Below are 26,946 nucleotides of genomic sequence, written 5' to 3'. Positions count from 1 at the left end.
CTCCACACAGGTCCTAAAACTAGATAAAGAGAACCCAATTAAACAAGTGAGTCAGCATTACACTTGTTCATTTAGTCATTGAGGAAAATGACCCAAAGTGACATATCTGTGTGTGGCAAAAGTATGTGACCCTTTGCTTTCAGGAACCGGTGTGCCCCCTTGGGCAGCAGTAAGTGCAACTAAATGTTTCCGGTAACTGCTGATCAGTCCTGCATGTCGGCTTGGAGGAATTTTCGCCCCTTCCTCCTTATAGGACAGCTTCAACTCAGGGATGCCGGTGGGCTTCCTCGCATGAGCTCCCTGCTTCAGGTCCTTCCACAACATTTCTATAGGATTAAGGTCAGGACTTTGACTTGGCCATTCCACAACATTAACTTTCTTCTGCTTCAACCATTCTTGGTCGTACGAAATACTGACATGCAGAAATATTGAACATTCAAAAGGGTTCACAAACTTTTAAGCACCAGTTTTATGTCTGCACCTTAGATACAATATCCAACATTCTACTCAGTATTTATCATTGGGAGACAGGGAGATAACCCTACCGTCACACTTAGTGTTCTCCCAAGTCAGCCGGCTTTCATGCCTAAGGCAGGACTAGAACTCTCAAACTCCTGGATTCTAGCCCGGTGCCTTAACCACTAGACCAGACTGGCTGGGGAATTCTGGGAGTTGAAGTCCACACATCTTAAAAGTTGCCAAGTTTGAAAAACACTGCTTTAATCTAGTGTTTCCCAATTGTGGCAACTTTGGATAATATTGGATTATAATCACATCTGGATATTATTAATCAAATTTATATGGCTGCCCATCTCATGAGAGTGACCTCTGGGCAGCATACAGCAATGCAATAAAACAATAAATATGTATACCTAAAATCATTATATAATAATGATTAAAAAAATTAAAAACTAGGTTGTCAAGGTTGCTGTAAACCCAGGGCTTGATCAAACTGAAGCCTAAATGAATCCACACCCTGTCATTATTTTCCTAGGATTTAGCTTTCTACTAAGCAGATACTGTAGAGAGCTAAGGGCCAGATCACCCAAGATTAGTAAATTTGACTTTCCTGCTTGAAAGCTGCTTCCAATCCCATCTCCCCTGCCCAAACCCTCCTGTTGGGTTAACTTGATCAGCATGGAGCAGTTGTGCCCTGGCACCCTGAAAGGTGGTAAATGCCTCTGTCCCAGGCCTCCACCCACTCTTGCCCAAGCCCCACGGCCACCCTTTAAGGAGAATTGGGGGGGGGGTGCTTTCCCACCCTGACTCTTGATGGGAGAGGCCACAAAGCCAGGGGAATTCACTCGTCCCTGCCTTAAATTGTCCTGCAGTAAAGCTTTAGGGACAGAAGGCCTTGTACACAAGGGGGGCAGATGCAGCTCGGCTGCGGGGGCACCTCAAATTAAGGCGGCATTTTTTTCTTCCAATGGAAGGTTGCACATTAACACTACTGTGAAGAAGCAGCTTTAGGCTTTTTGCAAAGCCTGGGAGCGGTACCAAACCACAGAGCACACAGGCTGTTCGGGTTTTATAAGGAGAGAAGAGGAAAGCTCAGGGCTGTGGGTTGCCCGTGTATTTTGTAAGAGGTAGAGCAATCTTCAAAATGGGCAGCAGAGACGGTGTGGTCGACAGGTAGGTCCTCTGAATGGGGAGACGCCCTGGCGTGTTTGCAGCAGCTGGCCCATGGGCCTGCTTCAAATTCACCACCCCTTTTTTCAGGTGCCAGATTTGGAGTGGCCTTTGTTGGCAATTTCTCCACTGGGGGGAAGGCAGAAAATCTGGAGTCTGGTAGCACCTTGTTCGACTTACACATTTTCTTAAAAGCTGATGCCTTTTGTGGGAAAAGGCGCTACCAGGCTCCTGATTTTTTTGCCACCAAAGATTAACATGGTTCTCCTACTACAATGGGGGGAAGGTAGGATTCTCTCTCATGGGGTGGGGTGGGGATTAGTGGAAATTCTGATGGAAACAGCTTTTGGAAATGTGTTCCTTAAGCAGCACCACTCCGCATGCTTTCCTGCAGCATTCCATGCAGGGACTTTATAAGGGAAGGGGCAGGAAATAAAGATACACAGAAAAAGTGGGTGCCTCTTCCAGGGAGGAGGAGGTCTTCCTTTTCCTGATGGAAGATCCTTTCGGATTCCTGTGCTTAGCTGAGGATCCCACACAATGTTTTGCAGCCCTAATCAGCTGATTAATCATTGCAATTGGTACAAAAATATGTATGTGCCAACAACTTTAACTAAGAAAATTATCACTGGAAAAAAGTTACGGAGGGGCCAAGAGATGGAAAATCTTGTTGCCCTCTTAGGTAGGATTGCCTTGGAGTATATTCAAATGAACACGATGAAACTGCAGTGAAACCACAATGTATGGGGTCCAACTATTCCCATCCTTTGTCTCCAGCAGAGGCAGCCAGATCCCTTGATAAAATTGCATACAGATAGTCCTTGTTTAATGACCATTCGTTTAGTGATGGTTCAGACTTACGACAGTGCTGGAAAAACTGACTTGCAACCAGTCCTCACACTTACGACTGTTGCAGCGTCTCCCACAGTCACTTGATCACAATTTGGGTGCTTGACAACCAGTTTGCATTTACGACCATCGCAGTGTCCCGTGGTCATGTGATCACCATTTTTGACCTTCCTGGCCAGCTTCTGGCAAGCAAAATCAATGGGGAGCTGCGTGATTCACTTAATGACCACAAAAGGTCATAAAATCAGGTTAGATTTGCTTAATGACTGTTTTGCTTAGCAACCAAAATTCCGGTCCCAATTGTCATTAAGTGAGGACTACCCATAATGTAGGAAGATTAAAGCCATGAGTGGACTGGGGTTGTTACCTGTTTAAGGGCGGTGCAGCTGAAGAGGGAAGGTTTGCTTCTCTGTCAGTCCAAAGGCTGACAAGTGCTAATTCCCTCTGCCCGGAAATGGCACTGCAATTTGGCCAGAAAGTGGGCATCTCAAAGCAAGATGTGAGCTTTGCATTTCCGATGTTGAATGTGCAGAACTTCTGCTGCCCACAAGATTATCCAAGGGCCACTCAGCGATGGGTGGAGAGTTACTCTCCTCCGTTGTGGGACAGGCATGAACCCTGGCTTTTCCATCCCACAGGCCACGTGGGGTGACTTTTGAGTTCTGCCTCCCTGATTATCTTCCCAATAGAGATGCTGCTATAAAACCAAGATTTTCTGCATTACAGAGGAGCAGAATTTCAGAGGCCAGAGACGTGTCTTCAGATTTGGTATCTAATCGACGCTCAGTGGACTTCCTTCCTTTAGTTTCTGCAAAGGGTAGAAGGGGGGCAGAAATCTGATCCACTGGGGATGACAAAACCCTAATGGATCACCGGGGTCATCCCTTGGTGGCCAGGTCTGTACAGGCCTCTTAACTGATAAAAACGGCCTGTTTCCCCAAACTTGGTTGGAAGCTTGGAGTCTAGGTTTCCTCCAAAATGTTTCTTTGTGGCCCTTTCCTCTCAAAAGACAAGTAGGAATTCAGAACCCAAACTGGGAATAAGCAGCAACTTGTGAGCTTGTGCTGCCTGCAAAGTCCAGAAGTGCGGAAGCAACATCAGAAACAGGCAGAAGTTGGGCTGGCTTGGAGTCTGCATCAAAGTAAACGTGCAGGGACTCTGGAACCAGGGCGTCTACGGAGGGAGTCCAAAAATTCAAGATAATACCAGCGACTGTGTGATGTTGAATTTTTTGCTGCTCCGTGACTCTATACTGCAGAGGTAATACAGCTGTTGCAGCACCCACCAGCTGGTCTCAAGAAGCAATGTTGCCAATGCCTTTGCCACCTCTGCTCTTGTGCTTTTAGTAAGAGCCGGACATAGCAAAACCAAGCAGATGAAGGGTGGCCCGGCGTTTTTCCTCCATGACAAGAAAAGCTGCAGCTACAAATGTTGGCATGTGGGGCTGGCATTGAGGCTCAAGAGGAGAAAGGCAGGCTCTGGGGTGGGGGGTGGGGATGGGTTCTCTTGCAGAAGAATCTCCATGAACTCAGACGTAAGCGTGTTACTAGCACGATCCTTAGGGTGAGATAGTTCAGCTTACAACTAAGACAGTTGGATTAAATAAAGTAACATTTTCGCTGTACTGAAAAGCTGGCAGGGTAGCAGGACTTGGTGGCTTCTGAGTTTATCCATGCTAAGCTGCAATGCAATTAGTTTGGCTTTGACTTAGAACTATGCAAAAGCAGCAAATTGTGGCTTTATCAGCAAGCCTTTTGTAAGCAGATCTGGATGTGTGAAAGGCTTAGAATACCTGTTGAGAAGAAATGGTTGTGTGTGAAAGAGAGAGAGAGAGAGAGATGGTGGGAAGGGAATGTGGTCCTTAAACAGTTTCGCAGGATTTGTGAGCTATCAACCCAAATGCTATCCATCATTTTCAAAATGTCTTTATATTAAAAAAAAAAACACCCTTACTATTTATTTACCATTATGCATGGATTAAAACAAGGCAGGATTAGAGTCTAAAAGCACTTTTATCTTTTTATTCCACTTCCATAGAACTGTCAGATTTGAACTTTCTAAAAAAGAACAGGCTGGAGATAGCATTTTATAGAAAGTGCTGCATATGTAAGGTGCATCACAGTTATTTGTTTTCCTTTCTCCCACCCAGCCATCCCCCTGGCACATGTATTGCCTTTTAGGTTTAGAGAGATCAATCCAACAGAACAAAGCATCAGTGACTGTGCAACAGTGTTCCCCATGAGGGAAGCTATCTTTCTAAGCCCAAACCAAGAAATACATCCAAGTAACAAGTGAGACTTCAGCAAAGGATCGTTACCTTGTGCTGGAGCTTGAGCACCTCAATGATGCCATGAGCTAAACCGTGAAGGGCCACCCAAGACGGGAAGGTCATGACAGAGAGGTCAGACTAAATGCGATCCCTGGGGAAGGTAATGGCAACCCACCCCAGCATTCTTGCCATGAAAACTAAATGGATCAGTACAACCAGAGATATGTCGGTATACCATTGGAAGATGAGACCCCCAGGTCGGAAGATGGTCAAAATGCTACTGGGGAGGAACAGAGGATGAGTTCAACTAGCCCCAGACGTGATGACGCAGCTAGCTCAAAGCCGAAAGGACGGCTAGCGGCCGACGGTGCTGGTGGTGAACGGCGCATCTGATGTTCTAAGGATCAACACACCATTGGAAACTGGAAGGTAAGATCTATGAGCCAGGGCAAATTGAATGTGGTTATTGGTGAGATGTCAAGATTAAAGATAGACATTTTGGGCATCAGTGAACTGAAATGGACTGGAATGGGCCACTTCACATCAAGTGACCACCAGATCTACTACTGTGGACAAGAGGACCACAGAAGAAATGGAGTAGCCTTCATAATTAATAGTAAAGTGGCTAAAGCAGTGCTTGGATACAATCCAAAAAACAAATCTCAATTCGAATTCAGGGCAAGCCATCTAACATCACAGTGATCCAAATATACGCCCCAACCACAGATGCTGAAGAAGCTGAAGTAGAGCAGTTCTATGAGGATCTGCAGCACCTACTGGACATGCCTAAAAGAGATGTTATTTTCATCACGGGAGACTGGAATGCTAAGGTGGGCAGTCAAATGACACCTGGAATTACAGGTAAGCATGGCCTGGGAGAACAAAATGAAGCAGGACATAGGCTGATAGAATTTTGCCAAGACAACTCACTCTGCATAACAAACACTCTCTTCCAACAACCTAAGAGACGGCTTTATACGTGGACTTCACCAGATGGACAACACCAAAATCAGATCGACTACATCCTTTGTAGCCAAAGGTGGCGGACATCTGTACAGTCGGTAAAAACAAGACCTGGAGCTGACTGTAGTTCAGATCACGAACTTCTTCTTGCACAATTTAGGATCAGACTAAAGAGATTAGGGAAGACCCACAGATCAGCTAGATATGAGCTCACTAATATTCCTAAGGAATATGCAGTGGAGGTGAAGAATAGATTTAAGGGACTAGACTTAGTAGATAGGGTCCCGGAAGAACTCTGGACAGAAGTTCACAACATTGTTCAGGAGGTGGCAACAAAATACATCCCAAAGAAAGAGAAAACCAAGAAGGCAAAAATGGCTGTCTGCTGAGACACTAGAAGTAGCCCAAGAAAGAAGGAAAGCAAAAGGCAACAGTGATAGGGGGAGATATGCCCAATTAAATGCAAAATTCCAGAGGTTAGCCAGAAGAGATAAGGAATTATTTTTAAACAAGCAATGCGCGGAAGTGGAAGACAACAATAGAATAGGAAGGACAAGAGACCTCTTCCAAAAAATTAGAAACATCGGAGGTAAATTCCAGGCCAAAATGAGTATGATCAAAAACAAAGATGGCATGGACCTAACAGAAGAAGAAGAGATCAAGAAAAGGTGGCAAGAATATACGGAAGACCTGTATAGGAAGGATAACAATATCGGGGATAGCTTTGACAGTGTGGTCAGTGAGCTAGAGCCAGACATCCTGAAGAGTGAGGTTGAATGGGCCTTAAGAAGCATTGCTAATAACAAGGCAGCAGGAGACGACGGCATCCCAGCTGAACTGTTCAAAATCTTGCAAGATGATGCTGTCAAGGTAATGCATGCTATATGCCAGCAAATTTGGAAAACACAAGAATGGCCATCAGACTGGAAAAAATCAACTTATATCCCCATACCAAAAAAGGGAAACACTAAAGAATGTTCAAACTATCGAACAGTGGCACTCATTTCACATGCCAGTAAGGTAATGCTCAAGATCCTGCAAGGTAGACTTCAGCAATTCATGGAGCGAGAATTGCCAGATGTACAAGCTGGGTTTAGAAAAGGCAGAGGAACTAGAGACCAAATTGCCAATATCCGCTGGATAATGGAAAAAGCCCGGGAGTTTCAGAAAAACATCTTTCTGTTTTATTGACTATTCTAAAGCCTTTGACTGTGTGGACCATAACAAATTCTGGCAAGTTCTTAGTGGTATGGGGATACCAAGTCATCTTGTACGCCTCCTGAAGAATCTGTATAACGACCAAGTAGCAACAGTAAGAACAGACCACGGAACAATGGACTGGTTTAAGATTGGGAAAGGGGTATGGCAGGACTGTATCCTCTCACCCTACCTATTCAACGTGTACGCAGAACACATCATGCAACATGCTGGGCTTGAGGAATCCAAGGCTGGAGTTAAAATCGCTGGAAGAAACATTAACAATCTCAGATATGCAGATGATACCACTTTGATGGCTGAAAGCGAAGAGGAACTGAGGAGCTTTATGATGAAGGTGAAAGAAGAAAGTGCAAAAGCTGGCTTGCAGCTAAACCTCAAAAAAACCAAGATTATGGCAACCAGCTTGATTGATAACTGGCAAATAGAGGCAGAAAATGTAGAAGCAATGAAAGACTTTGTATTTCTAGGTGTGAAGATTACTGCAGACGCTGACTGCCGTCAGGAAATCAGAAGACGCTTAATCCTTGGGAGAAGAGCAATGACAAATCTCGATAAAATAGTTAAGAGCAGAGACACCACACTGACAACAAAGGTCCGCATAGTTAAAGCAACGGTGTTCCCCGAAGTAACATATGGCTGCGAATGCTGGACCATAAGGAAGGGTGAGCGAAGGAAGATAGATGCTTTTGAACTGTGGTGTTGGAGGAAAATTCTGAGAGTGCCTTGGACTGCAAGAAGATCAAACCAGTCCATACTCCAGGAAATAAAGCCAGACTGCTCACTTGAGGGAATGATATTAAAGGCAAAACTGAAGTACTTTGGCCACATAATGAGAAGACAGGACACCCTGGAGAAGATGCTGATGCTAGGGAGAGTGGAGGGCAAAAGGAAGAGGGGCTGACCAAGGGCAAGGTGGATGGATGATATTCTAGAGGTGACGGACTCGTCTCTGGGGGAGCTGGGGGTGTTGACGACCGACAGGAAGCTCTGGCGTGGGCTGGTCCATGAAGTCACGAAGAGTCGGAAGCGACTAAACAAATAAACAACAAAGATTGCTGAAAACATTCAAATAGCAGGCGGCCTTTTTTCATGTCAAGTCTTCTTCCCAGAGGCGCTCATAAGTTTACATACCCCTTGCAAAATTTGTAAGATGTGGACCATTTTGTAAGTAAAATGAGTGATCAGATAAAACACATTTTAATTTGTAACATGATTCAAATGAGACTATTAGGCATCACAGAACAGTGCAATCGTTAAACAAACCATAGCAATAAAGGAAGGAAATAATAAACATTTGTCGGGCTGCAGAGAAAAACCCAAAGGCAGCTTCTACGGAAATACATGCTTCCCTGAAACCAAGCGGTGTGGCAGTTTCAGCACGCACAAGGAAGAGCTACTGGAACCAACATGGGCTGCGTAGCAGAGTTTGTTTATTTATTTATTTTATATCCCGCCTTTATTATTTTTATAAATAACTCAAGGCGGGGAACATACCTGATATTCTAATACCGCCAGAAAAAAGCTGGTCCTGCACCAATGCACAAAACAGCCGGCTTACAATACGCCAAACAGCACCTGGAGAAGCCTCAAAACATCTGGAACAAAATCATTTGGTGTGATGAGGCCAAAATTGAATGTTCTGGTCACAGCCATAAGCGCTGTGCTTGGAGGGGTGTCAACAAGGCCTGTGAAGAGCAGCAGACCCTCTCTATCATGGGGCCCAGAGGTGGGTCTCTGTTTTATTTTTCGGGGGGGGGGAGCTTCAGCGGCACAGGGAATGTAGTGAACATTGATGGCAAGGTGAATGAAGCATATTACCAAAAAATACTGGAGGACAATTTGCATCCGTCAGCCCAGAAGCCGCACACGGGGCCCACCTGGGCTTTCCAACACGACAGTCATCCGGAACAAAAGGCCCTGCTGACCCTTCGGTGGCTACAGAGGGGAGAGCGAAGGTTCGGAGTAGCCTCACAGCCTCCTGGCCTCAGCACCATTGAGCCAGCCCCCTCGGGGAGGCCTCTAACACACAGTTCACGCTAGACAACCCACTTCTCCACCACCCAGGATATCCACAATATACATTCTTTACTTATTATCTTACATAAAGGTAACAATTTCTTAGCCTTAAGTGAGGCTACCGTAGCTCTGAGTTTTAACTATACTTTAGACATTAGGAATATGATACAACCTGCATGCTCTCTTCAGTATCTGTGGACTCTCTCTGTTTTAACCATGGTGTAAGATCTGCAACAGCAACAAGCATGGACAACAGATTCTCTTTATAACCAAGGTTTGGTTTATTTGCGAACCAGAATTGCACCGGTGTTGATGCTGTCCTACCACATAGTTAGAAGCAATCTTGGAGGCTAGAAAAGGATTTGCAAATGAAAGCAGCAGAGTATAAGCCATGCTTTCAGTCACCTAATCATGGGCCAAAAGCACCACACAAATGATATAAATGGATATTCAACACATCAAAGGAGGAAGTGGAGATAGTATAATTAAACAAGAAAAGTAATTCATCCTAATTCCTTTCCATTAAGCATCTTGTCACTGGAACCAACAATTTCATCTCCAGCTTTCTAGGTTACACTGCCAGATTAGTCTTGGTCTAATTATCTTTTCAATGTTTGCTGCTTGAATCTGCATTCAATGCTATTTCCTCGTTTTTGGGCAGCAGTATGAGACACTTGCAGTTAAAGCTTCTGTCCTCCTGAAAATGATTCATGTTGCTCCAATAAATCTGACCAGCAGAGCAGCTAAGATGGCTGCACCTTCGGCAGCTCAATGGGCAGAATGCCGAGGAATTGTCCAGTTGAGATGCGTTGACTCCATAGTTTCAACAATGTCCTTTGTTTAAATATCAATTATGACAAAAACCTCTGGCTTTTCTTCTTCATAGACCTGCATTGCTGAATAGGTTATTGCTTTGACTTCTGTCCCCTGAGGTGGAACAAGGAAAGGAAAAGGAGTAAGTAACTTGATAATTCAACAAACCATGTTTAACCCTGGCTTACTCAGTAAGCCATAACAGGGTGGGTTCACACAACAGGTTAATTTATAATTGCTAGACTGCATTTATGCAGCAAGGTAATGCCAAAACCAAGCCACCCACCTTACAGATTAGTGTGGTGTGTGGAGGCAGAATTCAGTGGGATGCCCATGAATTCCGCAAACATCCTTCTCTTCTAGGAGGGAGAAACGGCCAAGAGCAGAGTTCAGGAATCGCATGTTCCTGTTTGGGTAACAGCATCCCTTTGCCCTGGACCAAAGACTCAGAGCAGCCAACAAGGGAAGAACTCTTAAGCCAAGCTGGGGGCAGGGACTGCACACTCACCACCTTCTTCAAGTCAGGTTGAAAATAAATGCAGTTTCTGAATTTATACATCACACAAAGCCATTCTGCCCCTTGTTTGGTTTGGGACAATGTGTGAATCCAAACGTTGTGGCTTGTACGGCATGGGTCCTTTAGCTGTGGTTATGTGAACCTAGACCAGTGTGGCTTATTCAATAAATGACAGGTACAAGGTATGGCTTAGGGTAATGTGTGAACCCAACACGAGCTTGCTCTTTTCAAGTTGCCATTTTCAGGGGAATCTGTCCTCACTGATTTGAGTAACTGCCCCTGTTCAGCTGAAAGCTTAGGATGTACTTCATGTGTGTGATGGGAGTTGTGAGCATTTGACCAAGGAATGCAGGGATTTAAACATTTTTTTCTTGGAACTCGGAAGGATGCTTAACCAAGCCAGATTTGATTCTGGTTCACTAGTCCACAAGAACTACTTAGCTAGTTAGAGCATACCTGGGGATGCTTTGTCAAAGAGAACTCTTCTCCCCACCTTGACAGTAAAAGAAAACAAGTATTAGAAGATTACTAAAGTAAAGCATCGCTTTTAAAAAGCCACCACTGAAGGAGGGGGAAGCCTCCCGGGTCATTTTAAGGCAGACAAACTGACCACAACGATGCCATTAGTGACCAGCATTCCCTTTCCCAAAACTCTGAGAAGTCATGGTGAACAAGAAGCCTGGTAGTGAGATGACCCTCAGCAGCCATGCGGACTCTTTGCAGGATCTTCCATAATAGTCAAAATGTCACGAGCTTTTAGAACTTCAGCCCTGCTATTTTAAATTGGATGATTTCACTTACCCAATAGATCGTATCCTGAAACCTATCCGATCAATGTGAAGCACTTTCACTTCCTATAAATAGGGGGAAAATTAACCTTAGTACAAAATGGATACACCTTCACACAGCTCCAGTAGCATCTAAAAGTACCAAGATTCTTAACCCAAGCAGAAGAACGATTCCCAATTCTCTCTATACATCAAGGCACATCTGAAGCGGTAACTTCTTAGAGACTACAAATCGATATTCCACTCTGCTCCAGCATCTTGAACAGCTCATATAATCTAGTTAATTTACAAAAAGTCCCTGATTCACAAGTAGAATGCAGCCAATAGGACCTTCATAAAATAATACAGTACTGTTCCCCTTTGGATTTTCTCACTGGCTGGTTGCAGTTTTATGATTCTACCTCAGCATCATAGGAATGGATGAATTCAGCAGGTCAACAAGACCACAGCAAAGAGCCAGGGTGTAAAATACCCCTATTCCTTAAGATGAAAGACAGTAAATACTCACTCTGGGAATGAAAAACTCATTAGCGCTGAATTTATAGAGCCACTCATCGAGGAAATGAAAGAGAAGAGATAGCATATCATGTCCTATGGAAAAACATATTAGAAGACCTCAGGTGGATTTTCAATGCAGAATTCCTCCCCGCCCAAACACATCTGATTCTCTCCCTAAACAGATCTAGGCTGGGCAAAGAATATGAAAGCCAATCTTTGTGTGAACCATGCTGGATGGCTAATTATTTTCCTACACATTCTTAACTATATTAAAACATTTTTTTTCCCTGCTTGTTGCCCTGGACTGAATGTAAAGCTAAACTTTCTGCCTATCTGCAAGAATCAGCAACTATGCGTACAGGTCTTTTATAACTCTGAAGAACTCCTATTTTAATTGTTACTGAACAGGCACATGTCTCCAACTACAATGTTTACTCAGTGGTAAATTACCACTGTCTATGTAAGGGTGACAGTTTGGTATCTTATGCTCCTGATGAATAAGAATTTATCCATATTGAATCAGATATCCAAAAAACGTGACAGAGTGCTTTAAATGCCCTGCTAGGTTCCTTTTATGTGAACTAGCTTTGATCACGTTAGGCTAAGTTAACAGTGGGAAAACAGTTGTCTGTCTTCCCCCTTAATTCCAGGTCGAACTGCTGCCCGGAATCTCTGGCACTGTGAACCCTACTGCAGGTATGCACAAACTGTCTGGGGGTAGCCCCCGAGGCCTTCCAAATTTGCCAATCAAGTGCAGTTTGTTTTATGACAAGGCTAGGAAGCTGAAAAAACATCCCACAAGCCTCTTTCATAAAGACTCTGTATGGATGCAATCACTAGCAATTTAGCTCAATTCAAGAGAATCTTTCCCTTTAAATTCTTAAAAATGAAGTTCTTGAATACTTTGGGCATTATAAGCATATTTAATATTCGAATAAGTTCATTTTTTTCCCCTGGGCCTTCCTACTTCTGGCCCTGCCACTTTTTAGACAGGCTGATATGCCAGTGAAAGGCTGAGTGTCGAGTTTGATCTGAAAAGGGTTGTTTATCCTGCAATATAGAAAATAGAAACTAAGAGTCCAACTGGTCGGGCTTCTCCTGGCAAGCCTGACTCAATAGGCACTCATTGATACAAGAACTCAACCATACAAGAACTTCTAATGAGATTTACTGTGAAAAAGTTAAAGAAGCCATTACAAAATAACTCTAGCGACTGCAGTGTATCAAATGCAAGATCCATTTATAATTCAAATTCTTGTTAACTCTTTCTCCCACCTGCATGGTGTATCAGTCCAGAAGCTAATCTCTTTTGTGTAGAAGTATGTTTTCTACCTGTCTGGGTTTTCTGGGGGGAGAGGGGGTAAGGGACTGCTCTTATCTCAGACATTGTCCTTGTGACCACCAGAGAACTGGCTCACAGACAACACGATAGAAGGCAGCTTCATACATTTAATCAGTGCATCCATACATTGACAGATCTTTGCCTAATACTTTGCTCTTTAAAAACCTTAATATAATTCAAAGCAGGCTTCTTTAATGTGGTTCCTATCTGGGGACGTTCTGGGCAAAAACATCTGAGGAACACCCAGTTAGAAAAGCCTGATTCCCAAAGCACTTTCTTACCTTCTGCTTCCACCTCTACGGTGTCAAGAGGTTCAACCGTCTCTGTGTCTGTCATGTACCCAAACATGGCCATAGCACACTGTTCAAATGCCTCTTCCAAGGTATCACCCCAGGCATGCAACCTAGAAGTTTATCAGAATTAATTCTCCCTAACATTAGAATAAAACATACAGATGAGAAATCTGAAGACCAGAATATCAGAAAGGACAGTTCAGTTGACTTATAAGAAAAACGGTAAAGTCTTTAATAGAAGACTTTGATAGATAAACAGTAGTTACCCCTTTAACTCTGCGTTTCTATTACATGTGCTCAACATCTATCTTGACACAACCAAGAACTTGCTTTGTGGAAAAAATCTTTGTCCCCATCCGCCTTCCTTCCCAATCTGCAGAAGAACCTTTTAGATTGTGTCCTCCTCCAACATACAGACTCATAAATTGGATTTAAGCTGGAGGCCTTTGGGGAAGAGATGTTATCTTAGTGAGAGAACTCCTGTTCTGCAGGCAGGGAGTCCTTGTTCAGTTCCTCCCTTTTCCAAATAGAACTGGAGAAGCTTCCAGTCTGGAGAACCACTGTTGAGTTGCCTTTCCCAACGCATAATTTTTGTAAGCCATAATTTCCTGACTAACCCTGGTCACGAAACTTGCTAAGCCATAATAGAATTGATTTAATTAATTTAATGGACTCTTAATTTAATAAAATGCAATTAATTCAATTAAACACACTAAACCAAGATGAAATAACATTACGGTTTAATATGATGTGGGAACTTGGACAACGTATGGAGCAAGATGAATAAATGGCCTAACCTGGTACAATGCTTTGTGTATTAGTCAAATGTGACCCAAGCTGCTGGTCTTGCGTATCCAACAGAGAGCCCACTAAGATTAGAATTACTAATGAGGAAATATTACATGAAAAAAAGCTTTCCTGAAGACTAGAGAAAGAATGGGCATTGTATAACTTAGCTCTCCCCCTTCCATCTATTAGATTATATGCTTAGGAGAAAATACTCACTGCACATCAGCAGTATGATCCAGATCTAAATGTGGATTAAAAAGAATACATAAGATGAATTAGGCAATTTAAGTCAAAGTGAAATCCACAGAAATCACATTAAGGCCTCACACTCAAGGATCCACAGGTTTTGATTTGTACTGAAAAAAATAATAATCACAGATTCAAAAATTCAGCAGTGTTTTTCCAGACTGGAAAATACGAGCCCATTGATTTAGTAATGCTAAAACAATAGCTGGGCAAAGAACAACCAAAAGCAAAAAAAAACAACAACCCAGTAACCCAAAGGAATTAAACTATGATGGAAAGATTATTTTACTGTAGATCTGAATCTCCTCTGCTCTCCACAGACCAACTCTGCTATACTTTTGGGTGCTCTGAAGACATAAATTTTGCTATGACTCTATCCAGCCATATTGTTTTTTATTATGTTTGTTATAAATGCAGTAATATTCCTTATGTATTCTCCAGGCAGATCAGAGGTGCAAGATAAGACCACTGTGTTTTTTCTTACAGTCTATGCTTAGCCTTCCCCACCGCTCCAAATTGAGGAAATTCTGGTTGACGCCACACCCTGCCTTTACTCACAAATAACTAGCCTATCCTAGAAACGTTTAAAGAACCACACTCACATTCATATTTCTTCTGGATGGAAGGATATTTTGCTTTTGTAACTTTCTGCTCTTCTGTCAAATCATAGTCCCTTTTGTCACTTGCCATGGAGGCTGGCCTGCAAGGGGGTTGCCTTCCTGTTTGGAAAAGGGTCAAAGATGGCCTCTGCTTCAGCGGGTGACTTTTGCAATCTCGGATGCCTGCATTTAAAGGAACAGCAGCACTCCTTTAGCTCAAGAGACTCCTCCTCCCCCCAATAAAAGTGTTGGGGCGGGGAGAGAGAAGACTGCACAGTTGAAAGGCTCTCTGTGAAATAATATTTAATATGAACACCAAGTCCTGGTCACTCCAGAGACATACCCACACAACTTTCTCGGCAACTGTATGAAAGCAGCTCACCAATGCCTTTTGGGGGGGATTTTTAAAAAAACCCGTAGTCTGCTCTGAGGTTTCCTGGTGGTCTCCCATCCAGGTACTAACAGGTCTGATCCTTAGCTCCAAAACCCAGATAACTGGTTAAGCGGGCTACAAGATAAGGTACTGAAAAAAGTAATAAGCACTGGGGGAAGCTGTTCCCCCTCCCCCACCCCGGGGCTATCACTTGTTTTAAAAGGAAATAAAGCAGATCTCCTTTTTTTGCCTTTGCCAAAGCAGCTTTACCTGCTGGATTTCTGCCTGACGAAGTATCCCCGAAAGGCAAAATAGCCCACCTCCCAGTAAGGGCATCATTGGCCACGTTGGCCACGTAGTAACAGCTGTTTGTGTGCGTTCCCCCAGTTATCCTGCTCTTCCCCCAAGGTGCTTCAGCCTAGGCCTCCTTGGGACTGCAAGTCCCATAATCCTCAGCTAGCCAGCCTTAAATCCAACCCCCCGGAAATGGGCCAAAAAGGGGACGCGCTTCGGCATCTTTATTTCCAACGGGACCGAGGCAATCTGTATTTCGGAGCTCCCGCGTCTCGTAGCGCTGGAGACGCCTCCCTCGGCCCCACTACTCCCTTTCACAGAGGGGCAGGCCGAGTCCCCACGTGCCCGTCAAGAGGCAGTCCGAGCGGACCTCCGCCGCGGCCTTCTCGGGTCCTTCCCTTCCCTCAGCCCAAGGAAAATGGCGGGTCCCGCGGGGGGAGGGGGCAGAAGGGGGAGGGGGCGACACGGCGCGCGCGCGGCCTTCGCCTCGTCCGCCTCGCCCCGCCCCCTTCTGCCATTCCTGCGCTCGTGATTCGCGGAGGAGGCCGCGGCGGCGACGGTCTGCGATTGGCTGCCGTTGGCGCGAACGCGTCGCGCGCCGCGGCGGTTCTGAGGCGGCGGCCGAAGGAGGGGGGGAGAGAAACCGGCGGCGGCCTCGCAAAACAATAGAGGCGTGCCCAGCCAGCCAGCCAGCCAGCCAGCCGCCGGGAACCGGGAGCCGCGACGCCGCACGCGCCCCTTCGACGAGTCGGCATCATGGCGGATAAGGAAGGTAGGCGAGGCGGGCGCCCCTGAGAGGAAGGCTCCGCCGGAACAGGCCCCGCTCTCACGTTCCCTTCCCGCCCTGGCGGGGAGCCCCTCAGCCAATCCCAGCGCCTGTCGGCTTGGCCCCGCCCCGTTTCCCCGGCGCCGCCCAATGGGGTGCGCCGCGCGCGCTCGGCCCGCCCGCTCGAACTCTTTCCTCGCCGCGGCCCGTCCGCGCTTCTGGGTCCCTCCGCGGCGGGATGAGGCGGGCCGGGCTGCCCGATGGCTCAGGTGGGCGACGGCGACGGCGACGCCGCGGCGGCCGGGCCGGGGCGCGTCCCGGGGCGGGGAGGGCTTCCGTGCCGGCCGGCCGCTCGGCCTCCCTCCTTCCCTCGCGGGAGAGCTGCGCGCGCTCCCTTCTCCCCCCCTTCCCCGGCATTTTAGCCCCGCGCCGGCCCAAGACTTCCCGGTGGATGTTCAAGGGCGCAACTGCAGTTGGGCCGCGCCTCGTTTTTTTTAAGCGCCCCCCCGTAGAAGAGCAACGTCCGTGCGGGGGCCGCAGCGCCAACCGCGGGGCGGAAGGGAGGCGGCGCCGGCGGGCGGGGGGGCCGTTCTTTCCCGGCACCCGGAGAAAGCAGATGGAGGCCGAGGCGCGCTTGGGGTTTCCCTCTTGCCTTCCTGGGCCCCGCAGCCCGATTTACACGAGGGGATGGCGGGGATCCTTGAGGGGCCATTGTTTGGGCCAGCCCGCCTCGCCCCGGTCATTCTTCGTGTAGCCCCGCACGGGGGAGGCAGAGACCTACTTCCCCCATGAAGAGACCGTTCTCTGCGCGGTTGGTTTGTTTTTCCTGAAACAAAGCAAGCTGGGAAATACCGCCATTTGATGGCTCAGATGTAGTCCTAGGAATATGCACGGCGTGAGTTCTTGGCTAAAAGAATTTGAAGCAGTTTCTTAGGTTGGAGGCTGATGCTCTTAGCCATGGTTGTACTGTCCGCTAGAATCGCGTTTCCTTTTGATGCGTTAAAACCAGCAAATGAGGATTTGATCCCCGTCATGTGCTTTTGTGTTACGAAAATGTCAAGTTAGCTGCTGATGGACTTGGAACTACAGCACTGATGTTGTGGAAAATAATTTCTCGCAACAGAAGAAAACGATGGTGTTCTCCTATTCATATTTATTAGGGAGTATTTCTTTTTGAGTTAGTCGGTTTATTTTGAAATATGTGAGTATAGGATTGCATCTTTAATTATTAGGTTTTTTGCATCTCCCAGTAAGGCTGTGAGCATACATAACTACTTAGTGTAATACAATTTATGGTATGTAAAAAGTAAGCTTTTCCCTTCTTTCTCATACTCTTAAGTACCTTGTGTTGTTGGTAATAATTTGTTTTCATGCAACTATAAGATTAATTGGTTTGCATTAATTCTATATGTACTTTAAACATTGTTAGCTGCCTTTGATGATGCAGTGGAGGAACGAGTGATCAATGAAGAATATAAAATATGGAAAAAGAATACTCCCTTTCTTTATGATCTTGTAATGACACATGCCTTGGAATGGCCCAGCTTGACTGCTCAGTGGCTCCCTGATGTAACCAGGTAATTCTCAAATAATTGCAGTTTAAGCACCCTTGTGTATAAAATACATTGAACACAGTGAGACTTCTGAGTAAACTTGCTGGAACTGTACCTGTAATTGGCATTTAGCTTAGAGTTAATGTTAGGATCTTATTCCTATTATTTCTAGGTGCTAACAGTCTTTGCATGCACATGTTTCTTGCAAGCTGGGTATACTTTCTTTCTCTGTTGTCTGGATAGCATGAAACATTATAAATTCATTCAGTTTCCTAGACCCCTTAGCAGACACTCATGCACAGTGCATTAAGTTCTGTAGAATGGAATTGAATTCTGACATGTGTATATTGGGGGTGAGGCTTCTATGCACACAGTAATCCTCACCATACTTTTTAAATTTTCTTCTGCAGCTGTTCTATTTATTAACTTATTATAAGTAGGTGAAAGGTCCCCTGTGCAAGCACCGAGTCATATCTGACCCTTTGGGGGGACGCCGCTTTCGCGATGCTTTCTTGGCAGACTATAGAGCGGGGTGGTTTGCCATTGCTTTCCCCAGTCGTCACCTTCCCCAGTGAGCTGGATGCTCATTTTACTGACCTCGGAAGGGTGGAAGGCTGAGTCAGCCTGAGCCGGCTACCCGAGAATCTGGCTTCTGCTGGGATTGAACTCGGTCATGGGGAGAGTTTAGGGTGCAATGCTGCCACCTGCCACTCTGCGCCACACGAAGGTTAATAAGTAGGGGTGAGCACTAAAAGGGAAATGTGTTTTAACCAAAATAAATCTTATTCCAGAAATTTTGCTCAACCATTATGGATGAGTTGTGGTTTGGCAGAAACAAAATCTAGAACATTTTTGTTCTGGGTTTTGATAAACAAAACCTGCAGGAGTGATCTTATGGAGCAAATAGGGCAAGGCAAGTGTGTTTTTCCCTCTTCCCCATAGCAGCTACCAACATCACATACCCCACTGGCCCACGTGGTCTCTGGATCCTTCCAGCACTTTCCTTTCCTCCCTGCCTTCCTTTCACGAATGTCCTCTTGTTCTTCATCCTACCTCAGAATGCCTCTGCCCAGAACAATTGTCTTTTGGTTCAGTTCTGGTACAGACCAGTCAGAAATGGGTATCACTCAGAGAAGGCAGAGGGGGAGCTGTTTCAGGAAAGATAACGAACAGTCCTGGGAAAATAGTGTCAGATCTTCAAGGTGGGCATCATCAGGAAACAGGAATCGTGAGGGGTCTTGGCGCAAACGTTTATGCAGTTAGGATATTATAACAGGAAGCTATCAAAACCGCTCCCTGCTTCAACGTAATGGGTGAGCTGGAGTTGTTTTGAATCTCTTTCTCATACTTTCCCCTTTCCTGGGACTCACATGTTTTTCCTGTAATGGCGCGGCATTCTCCTCTGAGTCAGACTATTCTGCTGCATGGCTCTTCCCTGCACAGAGTGGTACAAAAGTGCAAAAGAATTTCTTCACAGATTTTTCTCAAAGCAGGTTGCTTTTTGTTTTTTGTACCCAGTGGAGCCATGGTGGATTTGAGCTCTAGCAGAAATGAAATCTGGCTGGTCTTATTTTTTTCCCCCCATAAATAGTCTGCCTTGTTTTTGAAGATGTGCAAAGTGGCCAGAGCTTCTGTCTCTTTCTTCCTTGGCAAAGTATTCTGAGCACTCGTGGGTGCGTTAAGCTGTCGAAGGATGCTTTTCCTTTGTAGTGTTGCCTGGAAGAATATTCAGTGACCCTGTTTAATTAGTCCTGCTTTTCTTTTTCCTGTTCTTTAAAGTTTCTCATTTTTTAATGGCATTACAGACCTGAAGGTAAAGATTTCAGCATTCATCGGCTAGTTCTTGGGACTCATACCTCTGATGAACAGAATCACCTTGTGATAGCCAGTGTCCAGCTCCCTAACGATGATGCCCAGTTTGATGCCTCGCATTATGATAGTGAAAAGGGAGGTAAGAGAGCAAAGTAATTTTTTTGTTGTGGGTTTAGACCCTTTGTTTAAAACATGGCTGTGTAATTGCCTCCCCTGTTTGATTTGTAGTGTCCCTGATTTCTTGTTTTGGCTTTACTGCCTAATGGGTTTTAAATCGTTCTGTTGTATTTGGTGCATATCAAATATCTGATAATGTGCTAGTAGAAAAGATTACTATTAACATGAAATGTCAGCAACATTGGTTTTGTTAGGTAAAGAGGTCAATTAATTCCAAAGCTTTGTAATGTCATATTTGTTTAAGCACAGTTTATACGTCAGCAATAGTGTTTTCCAGAGTTAAACATTTAGATCCCTGTATTGTGTTACTGCATTAGCTCTTATATTTCTGTTCTCAATTCATATCCTCTGATGTGCAGCAAAATGGATTTTATGATCCTTATCTTTATTTCCAGAGTTTGGGGGCTTTGGATCTGTTAGTGGAAAAATCGAAATTGAAATAAAGATCAACCATGAAGGAGAAGTGAATAGAGCACGCTACATGCCTCAGAATCCTTGCATTATTGCCACGAAAACTCCATCCAGTGATGTTCTGGTATTTGATTATACCAAGCATCCGTCCAAGCCAGGTTTTTGCCTATTTGCACGTCTTTACATAGGCAGTTTGGGAATATAATCTTAAGAATGCTATGTTAGGTCAGGTAATCACTATTTGAATGTCCGTAATTGTTTACTTGCTCGTGATCAATCATGCTTCATGTACTGCTCTTTAATTTACTTTCACTGGTGGAAAGAGGACTAACATTATTGGAAAAAACCCGACACTTAATTGTACAATCAGATTCCATGCTCAAGCTGAATTCATTAGTGTTGCCATCCGAGCATTTTTCTTTATATTCATACTGGATGGTGGATCTTGAAATTTTGACTCAGGAATTCAGTTGATACAACAGGTTAATGCTTTCCTTGTACATAACACATCAAAATGTCTGCTTTTTCAGAAAAACAACATTTGATTGTTAAGAGCTTTGAACAGTTTTGGAATAAATAAAAAATAAGTAACATTTATTGAGGGAAATTTAATATACCTTTATGTATTCTGGCAAATAGGAAAAGTGTATGACAGTGGTTAACAGGGAAGGGTTTTGAGTGACAGTTTAATTATGTTGTTCAACTAGACAGTCAGGTTTTCTTAATTTCTGCTTCAGGTTGGAGTTAAAGCTGACATTTTTTTCACAGCAGTTGTGTGCTTGCTATTTGCAATTCCCTAGTGTTAATTTTTTTAAAAATGAGAAGCAATGCTTATTTATTATTTTATTAAGCTGTTACTTTTGCTCCAACACGGCTTGCTTTGTAGATCCTTCTGGCGAGTGCAATCCAGATCTGCGTCTTCGGGGGCATCAAAAAGAAGGCTACGGCCTGTCTTGGAACCCAAACCTAAGTGGGCATTTGCTTAGCGCATCTGATGATCATGTGAGTAGCTATGTGCTTAGTTAGCACATCTCATTGCAGATGTTAATTGCCCGGTAAATTACCCTTACAAAGTGCAATTTCTCTCCCTTTTCTTCTTTAAGACTATTTGCTTGTGGGACATAAGTGCTGTTCCAAAGGAAGGGAAAGTAGTGGACGCTAAAACTATCTTCACTGGTCATACAGCTGTGGTGGAAGATGTTTCCTGGCATTTGCTCCATGAATCTCTTTTTGGCTCTGTCGCCGACGATCAGAAACTCATGATGTAAGCAAAGCAGAATCATTTATTTCGAACTGAATTTGTTTAACAAAACCCTCTTCTCTTTATAAAAAAATGAATCACACTTACAGTAATGTATATATTACTAGGCTATCAGAACAATTTTTCATCCTGAATTTCTTTATTTTCTTTTAAGCTGGGACACCCGTTCAAACAACACTTCCAAGCCAAGCCATTCGGTGGATGCTCACACTGCTGAAGTGAACTGCCTGTCTTTCAATCCTTACAGCGAGTTCATCCTGGCTACTGGATCAGCTGATAAGGTGCCTGAGCAGAATTGTGTATAGTGTTACGCCTTTCAGTTCATGGTTGCAAGTTAAGGGGCTTCCTTTTGGATCAGCATGTTAGGCAGGTTTTTTGTATTGGAGAATTGTCAATAATTAAGTATGATTACACTGTATTGACTGCTGCACATGAAATAAAGGGCTGATGTTTTAATTTTTCAACCTGTGTTTTGATCTTTCTGGGCAGACTGTTGCGTTGTGGGATCTGAGAAACTTGAAACTAAAGCTGCATTCCTTTGAGTCACATAAAGATGAAATATTTCAGGTAAGTTACATAATGTTACGGGATGCTTTGCTCTTGATCATTTGACAAGTTGGGTGCTTTTAAGAAGACCTTTCAAAAGTTCTGTAGTTAAGGCATAAACACTTGGTTAATGTACTGTTTTGGGTTTTTTGCTCAAGAGGAGTGCACAAGAGTTCACCTGCCATTAAACTTTTTTTGGCCAAATACCTAGCCACAGAATGGAATTAAGGTTAGGAATTTAGACTGTTCTAAGCAAGGAGTCCACATTTCTGAGGAAAGTCCCCAGAGTGGCATGTTGTGTCCCAGATGCAGCGCTTGGCTTAGAGAAGGACTAACAAAGGTTCAAACAGGGGCTTGGATGGGAATATTTAACTTTTGTTTAATGCTGTATTCCTTATCCTACTGTCTCACTCCACCAATATTGGTGGATTCTTTCCTTCCTCCTTGGAAACAGATGGAAGAATGGAAATGACTAGAATTGGGCTTATTCCTGAGTTGCTGGTAGAAATAGGATATGACAAATAGATACTAAAGCAGTGATTTGCAGATATGAACACACAAGGATAGAATCTCTGGTAGTTGGGAGTTGGCTGCATACCCCCTAGCCAGCCCAATATCTTACACAACTTGTTTGCTCAAAATACCACAAAGCGTTAACCCTGGTGCACTTGAACAAAAGAAGAACATCCTTCTTTTGGTAATCCTTGGTAGCAGTCAGTGAAAATCTCTACCCATATGTGGGTGGTGCGTTAGAAACATTGCTCCTTGTTCTATTGTGCTGTATCTTCTCTAGGGATGTTCACGGGATTGTGATTTGCTCCCCAAAACAAGCAAATTCAATTCCTTATGTTGGCCCCTAAAATCATACAGCAAATAGCAGAGTTTTGCTTGGCAGTATGCCTAATACAGCGCTGCTGAATGGAAGGAGCCAGTCTAGTTAGACAGTGTTCCTGGATTTTATATTTCTTTAGCATATAATACTTTGTGGTTTTAAGGAAGTGACTGATAAATGGGGGTCTATTTAGTTTGTTCAGTATTTTAGCTCCTTAATGGCTTAGCAAAAGGAATAAATCAAGTAAGCAGAGACCGAGAAGAGTTCTTGTTGAAGATACTGAATTGCAAGCATGACAATTACACTTAAAAGCCAAAAATTAATGTTAAATAACAGGTGGCCCTTGCTTAACAACTGCCCTGTTTAGCAACCATCTGAAGTTATGATGCTGCTAAACACGTAACGTCATACTACAACAGTGTGTTTTGCTTCATCCTACTTCACAGGTTCAGTGGTCACCACATAATGAAACTATTTTGGCCTCCAGCGGTACTGATCGCAGGTTGAATGTCTGGGATTTAAGGTGAGCATCAAATTAGTGTAACAATATGCATTTAATTTTACCAGAAATGGTTTTCATATAATCCCACTTCTGTCTTATTTTCTAGTAAAATCGGAGAAGAACAATCTCCTGAAGATGCAGAGGATGGTCCTCCTGAATTGCTGGTAAGTGGAATGCTTTAATCTTGCCACAACAGTATCTCTGCTACTTCTCCCTGTTTGAAGTAATTCCCTCCTCCATCTTTTGCCTGAAAAATGCCAAAATCAGTGTGACTGAACAACCTTTTGCTACCTTCCTTCATCTGTTTTGTCCTAGAATCTGGAAGTTGCTTTCCAAATCTACTCTGCAGTGTACCTCTTACTGATTGAAAGAGAGAGAGAGAGTAGAATGAGAGCGAAGTGTGTGGTTGAGTGATGCTTGCTCAGGCACCCTATAGTTACTGTGAGGGGTGTGCAAAAGGTACTGTCTGGATCACAGCGGGCAACATTTCTTCTCCCGGCCATATCAGTCTGGTCCTTCCTGGGCTTGTCCTGTGATTTCCAGGAAGTTAATCCTCCAAATAGGAAGTGGTTCATAATGTTTTGGCCGTGATCTGTCCTCAGTCTTACGGTGTACCACAAACCGTTTTGGTTTTGGGGATTAAGTTCTGAAAAACCACTGGGCCGCACCAAGAATGGAGTGATCTGGAGAAGAAGGTTTGCCTGAAAGTTCAGTTCCTGCAATAAGTATTGCACATGTGTGTTAACTTTTTATTACCATATAATTTAAAATAGAAAACTTCAGTCGCTGTATTGCTAGGCTGGTGTTTTATTGTATTCTAGAATCTGCTTTTAAAAAGTGATACACTGATTTAGAAGTAAGTCTGCACTGAAGATTAATGAATTTTATATTGGCAGGTCACTTTGGGTTTTTTAAATGTTGCTTCTGATAGTATTGCTCCTTTGCATATTTACATCACTGCCTCTTGATTCTGATACTAGTTTATTCATGGGGGTCACACTGCAAAGATATCTGACTTCTCCTGGAATCCCAATGAACCCTGGGTAATTTGTTCTGTATCAGAAGACAATATAATGCAAGTTTGGCAGATGGTAAGTGTTCAATTGATTATTTCGATCGGAAGGTCGGCGGTTCGAAACCGCGCGGCGGGGTGAGCTCCCGTTGTTAATCCCAGCTCCTGCACACCAAGCAGTTCGAAAACATGCAAATGTGAGTAGATTAATTGGTACCGCTTCGGCGGGAAGGTAACGGCGTTCCGTGAGTCATGCTGGCCACATGACCCGGAAGTGTCCTATGGACAACGCCGGCTCCAAGGCTTAGAAACGGAGATGAGCACCGCCCCCTAGAGTCGGACTCGACTGGACTTTACGTCAAGGGAAACCTTTACCTTTACCTTAACTTAACCGAAGTGTAGATTTTGGATGAATGTTCTTCATTAGTGTTGTGATCTTTTAGCCATTCCTTGTGCGAACAATATTGACCCTAGAAGTAGTTGTGTTATGGTAATGGGACGTTCTATTGCTAGTGCAGCAGGTGGTGCTTATTGAAAGTTACCTTCTGCTAATGAAAGGAATTTATCATTTTACAAGTATTTGGGGAAAGAATAATAGAATCCCTATGACTAACAAATACATGAACAATGTTGTGTGTTGAAGCTGCTCACTGCTTATTTAAATGTTGCCTGTCACTGCCATGGTTAACAATTGTGGAGTCCTTGGTGCTCTCTGAGCTTGGTTGTTTGCTTGCAGACTCACACTGATGATGTTACCTAGTTGGGTAATGAAACGTCTGCAAGCAAACAACCAAGCTTAGAGAGCACCAAGGACTCCACAGTTCAACCATGAGCTACATATACAGGTAGTACTCAACTTATGACCACGATTGGGACTGGAACTTCTGTCGCTAAGTGAGTCATGCCCAATTTTACGACCTTTTACCACAGTTGTTAAGTGAATCACATGGTCATTAAGTGAATCCTGCTTCCCTCATTGACTTTGCTTGTCGGAAGCTGGCTGGGAAGAGGGAAATAACAAGAAAGGGGGCCAAGTATCTAGGATCATGTGACTCCAGGACACTGCAACCGTTGTAAATACATGCTGGTTGCCAAGCACCTGAATTGTGACCGTGGGGATGCTGCGATGGTTGTAAGTGAGAGGACCAGTCATAAATAGCTTTTTTGGTGCTGTCGTAAACTTTGAATGGTTGCTAAACGAATGGTCGTGAGTCAAGGACTACCTGTATCTTCTCTTCTCTTGGAATGGTTAACAACTGCCCTCAGAATTGGTATTCTTTGCCCACCAAAGTAATACTTTTCTTTCTCTGTTCATCTCCGATTGTAGGCAGAGAACATATATAATGATGAAGATCCTGAAGGAAGTGTGGATCCAGAAGGGCAAGGATCTTAGATACTTGGCCCCTTTTCTTGTTATTTCCCTCTTACTGTCCTCTTCCTGCCTTGTTCTAACTATCCTAAGATCGACAACATTGCTGTTTTGAGAGAGACAAATCACACACTGTGCATTCAGCGGCTCATTTGTGAATGCTGTTCATCTGAGAATGTAAAAGGTTGCTGTCGATTCTTGACAGACTGACCGTTTTTCTAACCATTTCTCTTCTAAAGAATTTGTGAGTTATGCTAGTGTGAATGGTCTGTTGCCACAACTACAAGATTAATTTGTGATTTAAAAAAAATTATACAAGGTATGCTTGAACTGTCGCAGTACAAATGTTGAGTGAATTTAAGAGTGGAGAGGATTCTCTCTTACTATAAATACTTTTGATGCCCTCCGTAAGAGAGTTGGCATTGCTTTTGCTCTCTAGGCCTCAAGTTCTCTGTGGATAAATCCAATACAAGCTCATCAGTTCTCATCCTCGTCTCTAGCTGCTATCCGTGATCTCTTTCCGGATTTCTCTGTAACATCTTGTTTCCTCTGGCATCTTCTGGTGAGGATGTTAGGATATGACTATAATACAGTAATAGCCCATGTACCTGCACATTGCTTGGCTCTCTGCCTCTTTCATGAAATGTGTTTATCCTTCATTTCCTGTTAACTGTTTTTGTGTTTTAACTTGGGAGACCGAGTTGTAAAAGGTGTTTGTTTCGGCTGAATGATAGACCGCAGACCTTATGCCCAGCTTCCTGGAATTGCACGCTGGTAGCAGGTATACATAATAAAGAATGGTGAAAATGTGGATAACATACTGTTCAGCTTGCCTCAAAATATTTGCTGTGTGGGTTTGATAAACTGTTTCACCAGCAGCCAATGTAACTCTTCATGGACCCTGTACAAAAGCTTCAAGTGAAATAAATTCATTTTTTTATGTAGAATGTGACTTGTCTTTTTTTTTTTTTAATTGAACACATGTGGATTTTTTATCAAATTATATATTATCGAAAAGTTTTGTCTTCTAGGTTTCTTATGAAGTATAGGTCAGCTGTATAAGCTGAAGAAAATTGTTCTTAGCCACTAGGAATAAAAATCGTGTAATTATGTGTTGCTGGCTAAATCAAGATGGCCTTGAGGTTGAGAGCTGTGTTCAGTTGTGTTTATGCAGCATTTTGCAGTGGTTCTGTTCAGTACATAGATTCA

General features: G+C 43.9%; 2 protein-coding genes across 4 annotated transcripts; one reads left to right on the top strand and one right to left on the bottom strand.

The window, feature by feature from the left end:
- Positions 1-9,201: 9,201 nt before the first annotated feature.
- On the bottom strand, positions 9,202-14,999 carry ZBTB8OS (zinc finger and BTB domain containing 8 opposite strand). Of its 2 annotated transcripts, XM_063311729.1 has the most exons (7): positions 14,833-14,999; positions 14,201-14,225; positions 13,184-13,305; positions 11,571-11,653; positions 11,076-11,128; positions 10,731-10,767; positions 9,202-9,871 (listed from the first exon to the last, which is right to left on the bottom strand). In XM_063311729.1, exons 1-7 carry the CDS (start codon positions 14,918-14,920, stop codon positions 9,785-9,787), a joined length of 495 nt encoding a protein of 164 aa, XP_063167799.1. In that variant the 5' UTR covers positions 14,921-14,999; the 3' UTR covers positions 9,202-9,784. The 2 variants fall into 2 exon arrangements, with proteins under 2 accessions (XP_063167799.1, XP_063167800.1); XM_063311730.1 differs by lacking the exon at positions 14,201-14,225 and having other exon boundaries at positions 14,833-14,950.
- Positions 15,000-16,018: 1,019 nt separating this feature from the next.
- Positions 16,019-26,684, top strand: RBBP4 (RB binding protein 4, chromatin remodeling factor). Of its 2 annotated transcripts, none has more exons than XM_063311723.1 (12): positions 16,019-16,268; positions 17,692-17,839; positions 19,621-19,766; positions 20,200-20,373; positions 21,102-21,217; positions 21,319-21,479; positions 21,631-21,757; positions 21,966-22,043; positions 23,301-23,377; positions 23,463-23,520; positions 24,337-24,447; positions 25,696-26,684. In XM_063311723.1, the coding sequence occupies exons 1-12, from the start codon at positions 16,253-16,255 to the stop codon at positions 25,759-25,761; spliced, it is 1,278 nt and encodes a 425-aa protein (XP_063167793.1). In that variant the 5' UTR covers positions 16,019-16,252; the 3' UTR covers positions 25,762-26,684. The 2 variants fall into 2 exon arrangements, with proteins under 2 accessions (XP_063167793.1, XP_063167792.1); XM_063311722.1 differs by lacking the exon at positions 16,019-16,268 and adding an exon at positions 16,408-16,531.
- Positions 26,685-26,946: the final 262 nt, after the last annotated feature.

This window comes from Candoia aspera, chromosome 10, assembly GCF_035149785.1.
Source record: "Candoia aspera isolate rCanAsp1 chromosome 10, rCanAsp1.hap2, whole genome shotgun sequence".
In the NCBI taxonomy this organism is placed as follows: domain Eukaryota; kingdom Metazoa; phylum Chordata; class Lepidosauria; order Squamata; family Boidae; genus Candoia; species Candoia aspera.
This window is presented reverse-complemented; position numbering and strand designations above follow the sequence as displayed.

Excerpts from the sequence above, each read along its gene's own strand:
- ZBTB8OS (XM_063311729.1), bottom strand. The coding sequence starts at position 14,920 with ATGGCAAGTGACAAAAGGGACTATGATTTGACAGAAGAGCAGAAAGTT. Across the intron at positions 14,226-14,832 it reads CATCCAGAAGAAATATGAAT|ATCTGGATCATACTGCTGAT; the intron begins GTGAGTGTGGTT and ends ATCCACATTTAG. Across the intron at positions 13,306-14,200 it reads GATCATACTGCTGATGTGCA|GTTGCATGCCTGGGGTGATA; the intron begins GTGAGTATTTTC and ends ATAAACTTCTAG.
- RBBP4 (XM_063311722.1), top strand. The coding sequence starts at position 16,501 with ATGAGGCGGGCCGGGCTGCCCGATGGCTCAG. Across the intron at positions 21,758-21,965 it reads CTACTGGATCAGCTGATAAG|ACTGTTGCGTTGTGGGATCT; the intron begins GTGCCTGAGCAG and ends CTTTCTGGGCAG. Across the intron at positions 22,044-23,300 it reads ATAAAGATGAAATATTTCAG|GTTCAGTGGTCACCACATAA; the intron begins GTAAGTTACATA and ends CCTACTTCACAG.